At 40.8% G+C, this 16,973-nt stretch overlaps 1 protein-coding gene across 1 annotated transcript; it reads left to right on the forward strand.

Moving 5' to 3' along the window:
- Positions 1-513: 513 nt before the first annotated feature.
- mbd1b (methyl-CpG binding domain protein 1b) lies at positions 514-16,973 on the forward strand. The gene is made up of 16 exons (XM_062415981.1): positions 514-619; positions 1,230-1,795; positions 2,197-2,337; positions 2,810-2,951; positions 3,042-3,328; positions 3,478-3,560; positions 3,677-3,717; positions 6,286-6,426; positions 6,511-6,591; positions 6,888-6,908; positions 7,028-7,120; positions 8,284-8,445; positions 8,544-8,720; positions 9,864-9,944; positions 13,811-13,915; positions 14,681-16,973. Exons 2-16 carry the CDS (start codon positions 1,422-1,424, stop codon positions 15,149-15,151), a joined length of 2,400 nt encoding a protein of 799 aa, XP_062271965.1. The 5' UTR covers positions 514-619; positions 1,230-1,421; the 3' UTR covers positions 15,152-16,973.

Raw genomic sequence — 16,973 nt, forward strand, 5'->3', positions numbered from 1 at the left:
TTAAAAATCTTTTTTTGTAAACAATTTACAAAATTTTAATAATCTTCCCTTCAATTGCCTGTTTATCAGAGTAAATGTTTATTGGATTTGGGCATGCGAATGATGTGGCCTCAAAATAGACTTCCAATGTTAACATAGAAAGGGAAACTATATCATATAAAATTCACTTTAATGGCAGTTTCTGTGCGTATGGTAAGGTTACGCACTGACAATCAAGCAGTGCAGCCACCTTGCAGGATTATCTCTATCATGACCACGGAGTAGCACAACATTCCCAGTGAGCACACGTCTTTCTAATAACCCGTGAAGGCAGCACACTTAAAAGACAAAGATGAGGCGGGAAGAGAGGAATCACCCCCGTCCGCCTTCATTTGCATACCGTGTAATATAAGTGTGCAGTCGACTCATTCTGTTATTGCCTATTCCTTCTAACATCATTTTACTGTATGTAAAGCTGTTAACTTCTGTCAATGAACACATCTCTGTGTCTGGGCGGAGTCAGCCTGAATGCATGTTTGCTGTAGCCTCTATTCGCAGCTAGCAACACTAGCCCTACCTCAGAAAGGGATGTGTATGTTGTGAGTGGAGTGCCATGCATCTGAGGAATATCACTCGAAAGGTGTGTGTATGTTTGTTTTTTGTCGCTGCCACCTAACTTACAGTAACATTTTCAAAGTGGTAGCGATAAACAGCTCTTAACCAATAGCTGTAAAATTAGCACTGTGTTTAGTAACCATGAAGCAACGCTACAGCTAACGGACGCTAACCTTACTAGCGTTACATTTTTAGCCTCAGTGTTTCCACTCCAGCTCACCTTTTCTTAAGTGGTACTGGTATGCACTGGTGGTATTATGCGGTATGTCTGTGTATTAAGAGATAAACTGCACCAAATCCCAGAGAACTAGAGCAGCTTCAGCAGTAAGATTAGCTTAGCTAGTGTAGCTAACAGCTGCTACATCGCAGTGCTAGCTAATCAACCATAGGTAAACGACAGCTGCAACTATATGGGATATAGATAACGTTTACAAAATTAGGAAATAAACCTCGTCACCTAAATTAATTTGCATTGCAAATACATCGTAATGCTGTGCAAACTATAAGCCTGCTCGTAAAGTCATAGCTGTCGAGTTATCAAACCGACAGTTACATATGGAGCTAGGTAAACTGAATTAGACATATATCGTGTTTAATCTGTCTTTTAACTCCTTTTCAAAAACCTCTTCTTCCAGGTTCTGCCATGAAAACCTGAACGGCTGCCAAACAGTCTGACGGTTCAGCTGCCCAAACATCAAGATACTAAATCCCGCGGACTGTGTGGAAAATACACCGCTTTAAATGGAATGCATGACTGATTGGAAAAAATATCTTGGTTGTCTCCTGGAAAACACCTTGGATTGTGTGTAGTTTAAACTGGTGATTCAATGAACGAGGAACCAGTACAGAGTTCTGGCAGAGAGCCTGTGAAAGAAGATGCGGGACAAAGCACAGAGAAGACGACCATTGAGGCAGAAAACACCCCCGAGGTAGCAACAGCACAGGAGGACTTGGCATCCTCAGACAATGTTGATGCAGAGGAAACCCCAAAGTCAGATCCTGTAGAAACAACCCCAGAAGACACAAAGGAGGAGGTTAAATCCACGGGCGGAGAGCCTCCTGTTGACTGGTTTGAGCCCCTTGAGGAAGATGATGATGTCAATAGCACTAACAATGATCCAGAGGAGGAAAGCCTGGCAGGAGAGAGTGAAAGGAGTGAGAGTGTGGCGGGCAGTGAGAAGGCCCTCAAAAAGATTTATCAGTAGGTTGAATGATCTTGGTTTCTGTCATATGTCTATATGTTGCTTGTCTGCAGAGCCCATGTATCTTGTAGCAAAGTCTGATAATGAGCAGTGTGTCATATAGTGATGGATTATTTGTTTTACAATACATGTGTCTTGAAGTGTAAGCAGTGATATTCAGTAAAACTGCCAGTGATAAATCACAGTGCGTCTTAATGTCTTGCTGCTTGTTTCAATTGTGGCTGAAAGACTCAGCTCATCTCAAGTGTCTAGGCATGTTTGCCTCCATCTTTTGAAAGAAAGTAAATACTTAAACAACATAGGTAACTGTTTCTGTGAATGTGTCTTTGTCCTATGTATGCATGCAATATTTCTGCATGCACTTCTAACGTATTATTCCCCACACCCCTCCTTATTTCAGGCTTCACATTCCCCGCCGTAAGCGATCACACCCTGATGAGGGATGGGAGGAGTGGCCTGTACTTGGAGAGGGTTGGAAACGCAAAGAAGTTGTCCGTCGCTCAGGTTCAAGCATTGGCCAGAAGGACGTTTATTACCTGAGGTAAATCCTCTCCAGTTGAAAAACAATGCCAGTGTGTTGTTGTTTTTAGTCCAAGTGGCAGAACATATGTTATCATATATTTACCTGGTGCTCAACAATGTTCTTAATATTTATTGCTGAGATTTTACTTCTTTTAACTACTTTTTGCCACTTTTTTTATTCCTCTTGCAACTGCTTCTTGAGCACCTTTTAGTAAGCAGTATTCACACAACATTTTGTGCAGTTTTGGGCTGGGAAATTTCATCAGAACTCACTATGGGAATAACTGTACATTTTAATATGTCTGATAAATTAAAAATCTTCTAACCATGTTTAGGACTAAAAGACAATGCAACATTGCATTGTATGCTTGCTGAAAGATAAAAGAATAAAGTCTTTTCTGAACTGAGTGAAATTAAGTTGAGTGTGGCTACATTTTGTATTGTTGTTTAGCTCCTTTTAGTTGTAATACTTTTATTCCCCTCCTTTACAGTCCGCGTGGTGATCGACTGAGAAGCAGAGTGGAGCTGGCTTCAGTGATGGAGGGAGTTCTTGACTTGTCTAACTTTGAATACAAGACAGGGAAATTCTACAATGGCGACACACCACCAGCAAGAGTTCGAAACAGAGCAAAGGTACTGGCCTCTGTTAGCACGTAAAAACGTCAGCACTTTAATTATGTAAGAAGTCCTACAGTTAGTTTTCCTTATGTTTGTATCCATTAGAGAAAAATACGGGAGCGTTCTTCCTCGGAGTCCAGCTGGATGGAGAGAGGAGAGGGGGCAGACACTCCAGACTCCCACCACAGGCTCACCCCCAACCAGGGCCCCAAAACCCTAAACACCAACCAAACAGGTTTCTCCATGCAGAGTATGATGGGAACTTCGAACCATGGTGCTAGCAATAAGGATGCAGTAGCCGAAGATAAAATTAAACTTCCCCTTCCCTCAGCATCCAGATCGCTTCCGCTCCCCTCCATAAATGGAGAAATCGGGTCAGAGGACAGCACTCTGTGAGTCATATATCAGTCAATGAGCTTTCTCACTAAAACTTGTTGATGGTAATTTACAACGTGAGCATTTCCATTCCCTGAGAAATGTTAATTTGTTATGAGTCGCTGATACATGCAGATAAACTGAAGATTATCATGTATCTCTACAGGATCTGTGCCAGATGTGGTATTTCCTTTACAGGGACTTGGTATGACAAGCAAAGAAAAAGGCCCTCCTGTCCCACTTGTTGGGGTAAGTGAGTGTTCAGTTTCACAATTCTGAAGAAACAGGGAAAAACAGAAATGAATTGAGGGTCAGGTTACATTTTTCCTGATCCCATATTGTTTATTTCTCTTTAATTCCGACAGCCTCAAAGACAAAAGAACATCCGATGATTCGTTTTCGAAAGGTAAAGCATCGTCTGTCAACAGCTGCATGTTAGCTCTGTGGACTAACCAAAGATTTAGCATATTGTCCAGTGGGCACTTATCAGTAACACAGTATTGCATTAGCCTGAATGTAAGACTACCCTGATTATAAATGACCCCCTTTGCAACACCTGTTTATGGAAATAGACTTAAAACACACTCGTCCTGTTGGAAAGCTTTCACTGAGATACTATTGATCCACGGAGAAGAGAGTCTTCCCTCCTTGTAAAAGTGAAACAATATTATCAAAACAAAATGTAAATCCCACATTTATGCAGCTTTGTCTATTATTCAGACTTCTTTGTCTTTTTTGAGCTCTTCATCATCTGTGTCTGTTTGCACAAGGGCGGGGCTGAGTTCCACAGATGCACACGGATCCTGTTCACACCTTGCATCAATATGCGACAGCAAGTGGACAGCTCTTAGTATACCAGCTCACACCTGGTATTATCCCGGGGCTGAGAAACACTACTTTAATGCATGTCTGGAGAGGATCTTCAATAGCAAACTGTTATGAACGAGCTCAAATCGGACATTTGTTGTATGACAATTGAGTCTAATTAGCTAAATATGTGAAAATAAGCTGAATTTCTGTAGACTTACGGCTGACAACAGCCTGCCCCTCCTCTCTCTGAATGATGCCCCATAGCTGTAAACCAGTTTATTGTTAAAGACCTGCAGCCTTTCTGTACAGTAGAGTAGTCTGAGGGCTTCAACCATACATCAGTTCAACAGCATTGAGGTTACTCTGAAAATGTTCATATTAAAATATGATAACCTGATTGGTACAAACGAGTTTACAATAATATTAGCGCTGCAACAACAAATCGATAAAAATGGAACATTAAAAGTGTTGCAACAAATTTCATTATCGATTCGTTGTGTTGCGGGATTAATGCGTCACTCGCTACGTCGCACAGCAGTTTATTTCACCAGCAGATGGAGCTGAGCAGAGCTGGTATCATGGCACAGGCGGAGAAACAGGTCACCCGAAACATTCTAAAGTGTAGGAGCAGTGCACACTACATAGAAGTAGAAAGTGTGTGCGGCATCCTGCGAGGTCAGCATGGAGCGCACGCGTGCATGCACGCACAAAAAAAACAAACAATCGGATTCTATCGCTTTTGCACGTCATGTCAATGATAAAATGTCACCGTGTGGATCAATTAACTGTGTTGCAGTTTGCACCCTCATTCTAGTTTGTGAACTATCAGCTTCTACCTGCTGAGATTTCACAGTCAGCAGTAGAAGATGAGGAGAGGCAGAGGAATCTAGCGCACATAATTTTGTATGGTAGCCTACTGATGGAAAAAGTAAAACTGGTAACTACAAAATAAACCACATTTCAAACTGTTTATATGTAGTTTCACAGACACAGTGTTGTATTTTTTTCTGGGTTGTGTGAACAATATAAAATCAGTCTTCACACCACCAAGGTGAACTGGTTTAGACTTTATTCTTGGTTAACACTGCTGGAGGCTAATATCGATTTATAAGTGTGTTCTATTTGTGTGAAGGTTTTTTTTATTACCAATATGTTATAGGTCATGGTATATAACTCTTTTTAATTTATATACTACAACCATCACTGGATGTTGAAACAAATCTTGTTAACAGTTTTATAATTTGCATTTTTCTTTAATATTTATCTTTTAATTATTGTTCCACCAGCTCAGGTCCCTTTTTAACTACAGAAAATACCTCTTTTTGTATAGCATACATGTTTGTTTTTTTGTTAAAGCTATCAGACATTAACATTTAGTTGTTTTGTTAAAATTATTTATAATTTAATATTACTTTAAAAGCTCAGGGACGTCCAAGCAGTAACCTGTTGTTTGAGCACTTTTTTCCATTGTCAATTTGAAATAATGTTCTGTTTTTGAATGAAGGGGTGGAAATTTAAATTTTTTATTTTTACATTTTTTTAAATCCGATTAATCGAAAAAATTATCGACAGATTAATTGATGATTAAAATAATAATTGGTTGCAGCCTTAAATAATATATTTTTTATTGTGGGGATGGTGAATCTTCACATTTATGCATTTGTAATAAAATAATCACTAATGATCATTATTGTTATCAGCCCTGTAATTTCATATCGGTGCATATCCAAAAAATTAATGTACATTGTCTGCGTTTATGTCATCAGCATCATCTTGACATTGCTTACAACTCCAGCTGGGCCTCTACAGCCCTTCTGGTGTCAAAAGCTCTTGTAAATGACTACACACATGACTTGATTGATGTCTAGAACAATTATATTGTAGTTTTAAGGGCAAAAAAGAGAGTTGATTTCCTACCCTGCATGAAGAGTTCTCTTAAGTTTACATGAGAAGAGAGGGCAAAACAACTGGGAAAGCAACCCCTGCTTCTGTAATACAGGCCAACTTTGTTCTTCTTAAGGCCATTTTAACACTTGTCTGATATCACCAAAGAAGCATCTGAACAAAGATGCATGATGAGGTGCTAAAGATAAAGTCGTTTCATGTTTTGCTGTTTCTTATAAAACTAAAAACAATGATCTATTCTTGTTCATGTCTACTGTAGTGGATTCCTTGTGGGCAGTGTGTAGGATGCCATAACACATTGAATTGTGGGCAGTGTGCCAACTGCAAGCATGGACTGCAGAGCCCCGAGACCCGAAAACGCATATGCCGGAAAAGAAGGTGCATATGTCCTATTCGCAAGGTAAGATACAACAATTATTTATATCATTAAATGGAAAAAATGTGTTCTAAACGTCTGTCTTTTTGGTTCTGTGTGTTACGTCAGGGTCCTGGCGGTGTAGGCTTCCAGCAGCAGAGGCCTCCTAATGACATTCCTGAAGCATTTGATGACAGCATGAGTTTCCAGGTGAGGAAAGCTTCTGTAATCAAAGTGCACTTGTTTAAATCGCTTGCTGGCATCTCAGAGATCTCCACATTCTGATTTCAAAGGCTAGATTTTCATTGGTTCTTGTTGAACTTTATGCCCGCTATAATGTGGCAAAACTGAAGGAGGGTCAGACTTGTTGTCAGTGATACCTAATTGTAGACTTTAAGAACTGTATCACATGTTTTGTAATTATAATGTGGACACGAATCATGACTAATGGCTTTGACATGCATGATTTATTTCATTGATTCACTGAGTTCTAATTTATTTTGCAGAGTGAAGTTATGGACTCACAGGTAATCATTCAAATTACTAAAATATTTCACACAAAAAAAACAAAAAAAAACAAATCTTTTTTGTCTAAATATGTTTTAAATGTTCTGGCGGTCACTGACAATGTTTTTTACACCTGCAGCACCCGAGTTTTAAAAGCAGCGACACAGAGAACTTCTCAGTCAATGTGGACGTAGATGACGAGGATGACCTGTCAACTGACGATGATGATGATGTGAGTGTTTTTCTTCCATACAGACAGTGACATAAAGCAATCCTTCATAGCTGTTGGTCATGTCAGTTACTATGCACTCCAGTGGTAACACGTTTTTAACAGTGGGAAAAGCATCGACAAAATGTCTTGAATATAGACTGTATATAAAATGGACGTAACATCCGTGACGTCACCGGACGCATGCCGGGTAAAAAAAAAAACACGGATTCTACTTATATGGGCATCAGGAGGAGCAAGAGGCGCCCTCCTGAACCTGTGAACCAATCAACCTGTCAATCACGACGTAGCCACGCCCTAATGCATACCCTGCTTTATCGTGAAATATAAAATCAGGGAGGCTCAAATTTCACAAATGAACATCATACTGCATTGAAGAAGGCTTTAAACTAGCGATTGAGACCATAAACACATTTTGAAAACGTTTACTGAGGTTAGAAATCAAGTGAGAAGTTGGTGAATTCTCCATTGACTTGTATAGAGACGGAAGTCCTTTTGACACCAAAACGGTCGCCCCCTGGTGGCCTTTTGATAGAATGCAGCTTTAAGTTACTTCCGCGTTCGCATCATTTCAGAGGACCAGAACTCCCCGCCTGGTCTTGAACCAAATAGAGCTGCAGCAATCGGGCAAATAATAACTAAGTCGATTGATAGAAAGTTAATCGGCAGCCGTTTTGATAATCAAAGAATCATTTTATCATAGATTTGCTAATTTCTGCCTCCATACGGTTTCTAGTTGGAAAAATGTTGGCCACTCACAGCAAAGGCAGGTTTTTCCTAGGCAAAGTCTATAAAAGGATACATTTTGGGAAGAGTGCAGGACAAGTAGCGCACTTAATGTCTCATAGAGAAAGTTGCCCATAATATGATTGTCATGTGGTAAACTCTTGAGAGACTTGAGAGATTATTTGGGTTTCTCCATTGTTGTAAGGGGTTTGTTATTCATTATCTGTTATATTTAAGTCATTTCATAGCTCCATCTTTCTATTATATAATTTCACCAATTTTTCACTTATTTAAAAAGTTATTAAAATAATTTTTCATATACATATTTGTCATTTCCTCTACATAACACTTGACAAAACAATCTAATTCATTTTTTCACTTGATTATCACATTATGTCTTCATGTTTTTGCTTAATTTCTCTTTTTGTTTTTGTTTTCAGTGGCATAAGAAACGGAAGCGACGTTCCTGCGGAGAATGCAAAGCCTGTCTCTGCAGGAAAGACTGCGGCACATGTGATTTCTGTATAGACAAACCCAAGTTCGGAGGTAGCAACAAAAAGAGGCAGAAGTGTCGACTACGTCAGTGTCAGAGACAGGCGATGGTGAGACACAGCTGGGCTGAAACGTTTAATCTATCTCTTATAGTTTCTCGCAGTATTGTTGTAATTGTGTTGGTTTGAAATCTGCTTACATTCGGCAGAGACACTTGCTGCCCTTCCAGATGGGACAAGGTGACTACGCTGCCGATAACCCGCTGCTGCCAGGCAGGCCGAGGCCTCACTACACGTACAGTCGAAAGTCGGGTTTAAAGAAGAAAGGACCACAACTTGGCATGGACTTCACTGACAATGAAGACGAGGACAGTAACTTTCAACCAGTGAGTTGCCAGTGCCTTTGAGTTTAATAAATATTAGGGCCGGGACTTTAACGCGTTAATTAAGATTAATTAATTACACAATAATTACCGCGTTAAAAAAAAATGGACGCATTTTAATCACACTTATTTTTGCACCGCGGAACGTTTCTCACTGGATGAGTTTCAGGCGGACCGATTATACTGGAGCACCAACTAGCGTTACAAAGGAGATAGTGGGGGTCTCCAGGAAGTTAACTGGTTTAGAGTGGCAAGGTATGGTGAGTGTGTCCCGATTAAAGAACACGGATACAGATGTACGGAGTTATCTGCTTTATTACAGCTGTGGTCCTTATACATTCACACACAGCAGGAAATCAGGGCAAAAAAGGATGCAAGATGCAAAAAGGCAAGGGAAAAAACGTCAGCTCTCTAGCGCATGGAGAAGGAGAATTGCACAGGTGTGGTGCGTTCAAGAACGTCGGTAAAACTCAGCTGCATTCAATAACGTAGGACAAATGAATCCTACAATGCAAACAGACTATAAACAGGTAAATATCACTCAAAACAATGTGGGCTTTCTAACAAGCGTAGTTCAGACAACAACAAACCACAGTGAACATGAACAAAGTAGCTGATGAGACCGCTTTGGTTGGCCCCGTGGATGGGAGTGTGGATAAGAGCATGGTTGTGTGCAAGCTATGCAACAAGGAATTCACATATCACCGCAGCACATCGAGCCTCAAGTATCACCTCAATGCAAAACATATAGCAGCTAGCATGGAAGCTAGTGTGGTAGCTAGCTAATTTCTGAAATGTACTATATTTCTAAATATGCTATTGCTACACTTAATGGCAAAAATTGCACTGGTCTGTTGGACTTGAACAAAAATAAACAATATTTGTGTTGCTTATGTATTCAGTCATTATTCAATGGTATACTAAAAATCCATGTGAAAAAAATTACTTCTCACTGTTCTCAGGTCAAATATTTATATGCGGTTAAAATACGATTAATTTCGATTAATTAATTATAAAGCCTCTAATTAATTAGATTAATTTTTTTAATTGAGTCCCGGCCCTAATAAATATGTTTTTAAATATCAAGTTCATCATTTGTTTTTAAAGGTGCTATGTAAATAAGGTTGCTCTCTTCTTCTTTTTCAGATGAATTGGAGCTCAGAGCCCCCCAGTGGCAGCAAACACCCTTACGAGATGAACTTGAGTAACCAACATTCATCTATGCAGGTTTGAAAACAGATTCTTATCTACATGTTCTCATTCGCCTCGAAGCTCAGCTCACCAAACTAAAGCGCTGAAGATTTCCGGGTGCGAAATGGGCTGCCTGACAGAGTCCTTCACATCAGCAACCATAACAGCTCCCATCTTCTTCCTGCTTTTCAATTTTAGGGACGTTCCAAATTTGCGAACACGTCGTCTTTGGCGGTAGTGGATCTGTGGTTTTGAAAAGCAGCACAGAAAAGCAACACTCTTCCTGACTTCTTTTTCTTTCTTTGATGTGTTACATGAGCCTTATGCTTATGTGTTTCCTTATAATAATAATAATAATAATAATAATAATAATAATAATAAATCACATTTATATAGCGCTTTATGTGGTAGTCAAAGTCGCTTTACAATTTCCCTATTTCCCAATTAACATGTAAACAAATCTTTATTAATTATAGAAGGTTAAAAAAAACAAAAACAGAGGTTAAAACATGAAGAGTACAGTGGGAGCTAGGTGGTGAAGGCTAGTGTAAAAAGGTGTGTTTTGAGTGCAGATTTAAAAGAGAAGAGGGTTGGGGAGATTTTGATGTGAGGGGGGAGTGAATTCCATAGGGTGGGGGCAGCAACTGAGAAGGCCCGATCACCCCAAGTCCGGCGCTTAGTCCGGGGGACTTGCAGCAAGTTGGCAGAGACGGACCTGAGGGATCGGGAGGGGGCGTGGTGATGGAGGTCAGCAAGGTAGAGGGGGGCTAAGTTGTTGAGGGCCTTGTAGGTGGTGAGGAGGATTTTAAAGTTGATTCGGTGTTTAATTGGAAGCCAATGAAGTTCACGGAGGACAGGTGTGATGTGTTCTCTGGAGCGGGTACCAGTGAGGAGGCGTGCAGCAGAGTTCTGGACGTATTGGAGTTTATTGAGGACTTTGGTGGTGGTGCCGTAGAGAAGAATGTTGCAATAATCAAGCCTGGATGTAATGAAAGCATGGATGAGTGTCTCAGCAGCGGTAGTTGACAGGTTGGGGCGGAGGCGGGCGATGTTTCGGAGGTGGAAAAAGGTGGTTTTGGTGATATGGTTGACATGAGGGAGGAAGGAGAGAGTGGGGTCCAGGACAACTCCAAGGTTATGGATTTTGGTGGAGGGGGTGATGGTGGAGCCGTCAATGTTGAGGGAGAAGTTCTGAGTGGAGTGGGTGAGGGAGTCAGGACCAATGATGAGGACTTCGGATTTGTTGGAGTTGAGTTTGAGAAAGTTATTTTGCATCCAGGTCTTAATGGCAGTCAAACAGTTGGAGAGGGTTGAGAGGGTGGAGGCAGTGATGGTTTTGGAGGGGAGGTAAAGCTGTGTGTCATCGGCGTAGCAGTGGAACTGGAGACCATGGTGACGGAGGATCTGACCAAGTGGAAGCATGTACAGAATGAAGAGGAGTAGACCAAGCACAGAGCCCTGGGGGACACCGTGGATGAGAGGAGCAGTGGCTGATTGACAGTTGTTGATGGCAATGAATTGGTGTCTGTCGGAGAGATAGGATCTGAGCCAGGAGAGGGCGGTGCCAGTGATGCCGAGGGTGGATTGAAGACGGGAGATGAGAATGGAGTAGTTGATCGTGTCAAAGGCAGCACTGAGGTCAAGGAGGATGAGGATATTGAGGGAGCCGTTGTCCGAGGATAGCAGAAGGTCATTTGTCACTTTGAGGAGGGCAGTTTCTGTACTGTGTTTATAGCGGAAACCGGATTGGAAGAGTTCGAAGAGGTCGTTGGAGTCTAGGTAGGTGATGAGTTGTTTGGCAACAACACGTTCCAGGATTTTAGATAGAAAAGGCAGATTGGAAATGGGGCTGTAGTTGTCAGGGGAATCGGGATCCAGGCCGGGTTTCTTGAGTACAGGGGTGACTGATGCAAGCTTTAGGGAGGAGGGGACATGGCCAGAGGAAAGAGAGGAGTTTACAGTGGTTGTGATGAGGGTGGAGAGAGCGGGGAGACAGGCCTTTAGAAGTGTGGTGGGAAGCGGGTCCAGGTTGCAGGTTGATGATTTCATGGTTGAGACTGTGGAGGAGAGGTCAGAGGAGGTGATGGTAGCAAAGGTGAAGAAGGATTGACCGGTGGTTAGGGGGGCCCAGGTTCGGGACATGGAGCGGGGTAGGTGGTCAACTGGCTGTGGATTGTGCTGATTTTGTCATTGAAGAAGGATAGGAAGTTATTGCATTTTTCAACTGAGAAGGAGTGTGAGATGGTGTCCATTGGCTTGAGGAGTGTGTTAATGATGGTGAAGAGGGTCCTTGGATTTCTGCTGCCAGACTGGATGATTCCGGAGTAGTAGGAGGAGCGGGCAGAGTTCAGGGTGTCTTTGTAGAGCTGTAGATGTTGTTTGTACATTTCCTGGTGAACAGTAAGACCCGTTTTTAAGGCAAGCCGTTCCAGTTGGCGTCGTTTAGATTTGAGATGGTGGAGTTCGTCAGTGTACCATGGGGCAGAGTGGGGGAATGAGACCAATTTAGACTGAACGGGTGCAAGCTGGTCAAGGCAGGATGAAAGTGATGAGTTGTAGCAGTTGACCAGGTTGTCGGGGGAGTTGTTGTGGGTGATGGTGAGTTTTGAGATGGACTCAGAAAGACATGTGGAGAGAGAGGATGGGTTGATGGACTTGTTGTCATGCTGTTCTTTTCGCCTATAGCTCTGGCTCTCCTCAGTGAATCCAGGCCTGGATCCAGCTCTGTTTGACCAGGTCCACCACTGCACCTCCTGATTTAATTCGAGGTTGATTACTGAATTTGTTACAGGTGTGCACGCATTCAGACAATCCATACCTGTGATGAGCTGTCGATTTTCTGTTTTTCTCACCCTTTTCTCAAGTTGGAGTGGGCCCCCTCTCTTACTTTTGACTGCCATGGGGGGGGGGGTAAGTTAGTTTGATCTCCTTATAAAGAAAGCATATCGCTGCCAAGCTGCACTTGTCTCTTCTTGGCTGTCCTTCAGTTTGTTCTTGTCACTTGAACAGACGGAAATATCTGGACACATCAACAGCGCTGTCTTGTTCAATCAATGTGTTTGGCGATGGGATACATTTTGTAACAGCTTGTTACAAATACAAAACTGCAGTGTGCTACTGGATTACAGTGGAGTGCTGCAGCAGAATCGTTACACCTGTAGTACAGACTGTCAGTGAATGAGTTTTCATAGTGTCACTTATGTTGCAACTAAAGCCTGATTTATGCTTCTGCCGTCATTCCGACGCCGTCGTTGACCTTTCGAAGTTCTGCTTCGAGCGAACGCGTTGCTCTGCAATTCATCGTCATGCCGCTAGGGGTAGTGTTTCGAGGAGGAGTTGTAAAGGTGGTCATATTTCCTGACCTCCTTGACTATTCTCTAACTTTAGGCTCTATCAAAATTTGCTTTATTGGTTAAGCATGTTAGTGAACACATACAGTTCACTGGAATCATACATGTGGATATAGAGATGATGAAAAAATGTCAAAGTCTTTACTACAAATATAAGTGTGGACAGACATGGATGTAAACTGCAGCTTGACTTTGCAGTTGGTAACACACTACAATCTATCTACATACACTAATTAAACTTGCCAGGGAAGCAATTTGTCACCTAAGGGTCGAACGTTTGAATGTGCTGAATGCTAACATACATTTGTACTGATAGCTCAGACAATGAGCCATCGTCACACACCCAAGTTAGTAATTCTATTTATTCCATGATTCATGGTCCATGATCTAATACAAAATGATAGATGCCTTTGCAACAATCCCAAACTCTGCAGTTTAAAGATGATTTGATATATTTTGATGCAGCTAAGATTTAATTTAAACATATTGAGATTTGACTGACTGGAGTTGCAGTTAATAGTTATGCTCATGAGTTCAACATTTTAAATCTAGGACCAGCTAAGCAGATGGGATGGAGACAGATCAGGCATAGATGGTCTAAGGCATGCTGACGAAGAGGAGGAGGAAGAAGAAGAAGAAGATGAAGAGCTGCCCATGGTGAGTAAGGATAGGTGTCAAGAACTGGTACTGAATCAGTACCGGTTTCTGACCCATTAGTAGTGACATATTGATAAGCTCCAGGACAGACTGTGCTGCTATCAGAATCAAACCGTTTTCCTAATGATGACGAAACTGCTGGCATCAACAACTAAAACCAAAGCTGTCTGTATGTAGCCTAACTGTTCAGCTTAGTTTTTAACGTATCGTAAAACTAGTCAAATGGTTGTAAACTTATTTCCTGGCTGAGAAGACAGCCCACTTCTACAAACCAGCCCCTCCTCTCTCTACCAGCGGTGAATCACATCAGCAGCAGAGGAAGGAGGCCAGAGGACAGGAGGAATGACTTATAGTGACTGATGTTTGTGTGATGTCAGATATATTATTTATTTTATTGACATGTTAGATTTATTTCTAGTGAGATATTATTAAGTTTATATGGAGACTTTGTTGTTGTTAATATTACTCTTGCTACTCTATAGATGATATTTAGTTCCATTTAAAATATAAATAATTTCTAATCTTGTTCTGAATGTATCCTTTAAAAAAAAAAAAGATTTAAAGAACAAAACAAAAACAGTTGAGTACTGAAAAAGAACTGGACCGAAAAGGAGCGTTGATAAGAGTAGTAGTACTGATAAAATCCAAATGATACCCATCAATAATGTTGAGTGTGTAGTAAATGTTAGTTTATATTAGTTGTCTGGATAATTACCCATAGTGCTAAATGTGTGTGTATTTTTACTGTCATTCTGTTCTCTGCAGATCACACAGATCTTCAGTTTGGCTGATAATCCAGCTGTGAGTGGTGTGGACATTGAAAACCAGCTAATGAAACTGCTATGGTCTTTACGCTCCTCCGTATTGCCAATTCTATGGTATGCCATAATGGTGGAGGGCCCACAACTCCAGCTTATCCAGTGTGCTAAACAGTCCAACATGGTCGACACCATAGTGCTGATCGACCCCGGCTTCTGCTATCAGGTCACCGTCCAAAAGCAGCCGCTGCTCCCAACCCACCCGCTGTACGACGACTACCCAGCACGCTTGACCTCGGTGACTGAAGTGGTGAACCTACTTTTGGGCCTGGAGAAGTACGTTGTGTGCCAGGGCCTGCCTCCCAAAGAACCATTATCTAATAAAGACTCAATCACACTAGAGCGGGCATCAACATGTGACTTTTTGGTTAAGAAAAACGTGAGCATCTGTTTTAACTGCAGAGCGCTGCGAGATTGAGAACTTCTAACTTCTGCAGACATAGAACAAAAAAAATCTGTGACCACATTGGAGACCACCAGTCATCTGGTACATCTCTGTGCCATTTATTTCATTTTGGTTTCTCATTTTATTTTGGTGATAACATGGGTCACTTTACAGATTTACCTCTGGACTGTAATAGTATGGTTTGATTATCTGAAGAATCACCAAAGGCATTCCAGGAGCTGTGACATTATAATCAGGTGCGTTTCTTTCTCAGATGTTTTTTTTCTTTTTTCTGTCATGTCTCTAATGTCAGAGTTTGGACGATGTGACGGGTAGAGGTCAAATCTGTCAGCCTGTTTGTGTGGTTAATGTGCTGTTGGTTGATACACACTCTTACTTGAGGAATCGGTAGCCCTCCCTAAATTTTATCATTAAACTAAAAAAATAACTGCTTGTCTTTTTATCCCATGTGAACAATATTGTCATTCATCCAGGTTATGTGTAACATATTGAGTGGAGCTGGCCACCTTGTTATTTGTTTACATCTTGTCCACCTGTTCCGTTTTATAGGAAATAGTTCATTTTGTTGATTCAGCAAAGGTTTTGATATTTATCTGTGCATTACCGGCTATGACTTAATGTTTAAACCTCTAAATGATTGTGTATTCCAGTATATGCAAAAATAATTGAAAAAGGAGACTGTGAAATATACTTTTTTGATATTCGACTTGGGGTTTGTTTTGTTTTTTTAGTAAAAAAATAAATAAAAAAGATTCTTTTTGATATTGAATCTCACTTCATGTTAAAAAAACAAAAACAAAACTGAAAAGGGAAAGAGAAATCTCTACAACTTGACCTAAGTAAGTTCAAAGGTAAAACACAATGAGTGCCCAAATATTCAGCTAAATTAATTAGTGAGTCACACTGTATGTTGAATTATAGAGATCACTGTATGCAGAGTCAGTGAACAGTACCAAATGTGAAGGATACAACAACACTGAATATCATACAGGTCATAAAGGTCAGGCATCATGACCCACTGGGTGAGTTATGAGACAGTGTTCAGAAAACAATTGTTGCCTTAACAGTTCCAGCTTAATGTCTGTGAAGCAAATCCACTGTTTGAATAAAACTCTAAATGCCTGAGGAAGTGAGTGCCAGAGGACGTGTCAGTGACTAACAAAGTGTAAGCAGGTTCTGTGGTCTGAAGGGAACAGAATTGAGGTTTTTGATCATTATACTGACAGCTATCAAAGTTTGTTTTCCAGACATTTACCCCAAACAGAAAGTCAAAGCTATAAACAATGTTCTTTAAGTGACTGAGTCCAGACCATAGTGCCCTAAAACTCTGACAATACGACAAAACAATATGGCATTAAACCTTTCATTAAAGGTTGGGTTCAATTTTAAAGGTGTTGTGAATAATGTTGTGAACCTGTCGTGACTTTTGAAATTATGAGATTCACTGAACGTTCATCTCGGTAGAAAGTTTTTTTTTTCTTTTAGTGTTTTAGTCTTTTCCACATTCATCAACATTTTTGGGCTAATGCAGTCAGGACATGAGCTGGTTTAGATCAGCTGATTCATCATCTAAAATATGCTGACATTTTACCACAGAAACCAGAATTCCTTTAGTATGATTTTTATTTTATTTCATGTGATACCCGGAAATAAAACTTGGTTTTGTAGCCAAAAGTCTTACAGATGACATTATTTATTAAGCTGGTAAAAGTGGGTGAACCATCCTTAAACCGTGTCCTTCCTTTTCTGTTCTTGACTCATATTATTCTCTGTATTTAATATATTTTAAACCTTTTGATGGATTTTTAAAACTGAACTATGTAAATTTTAAAAT

Source organism: Scomber scombrus, chromosome 3 (genome assembly GCF_963691925.1).
Source record: "Scomber scombrus chromosome 3, fScoSco1.1, whole genome shotgun sequence".
Classification (NCBI taxonomy): Eukaryota; Metazoa; Chordata; class Actinopteri; order Scombriformes; family Scombridae; genus Scomber; species Scomber scombrus.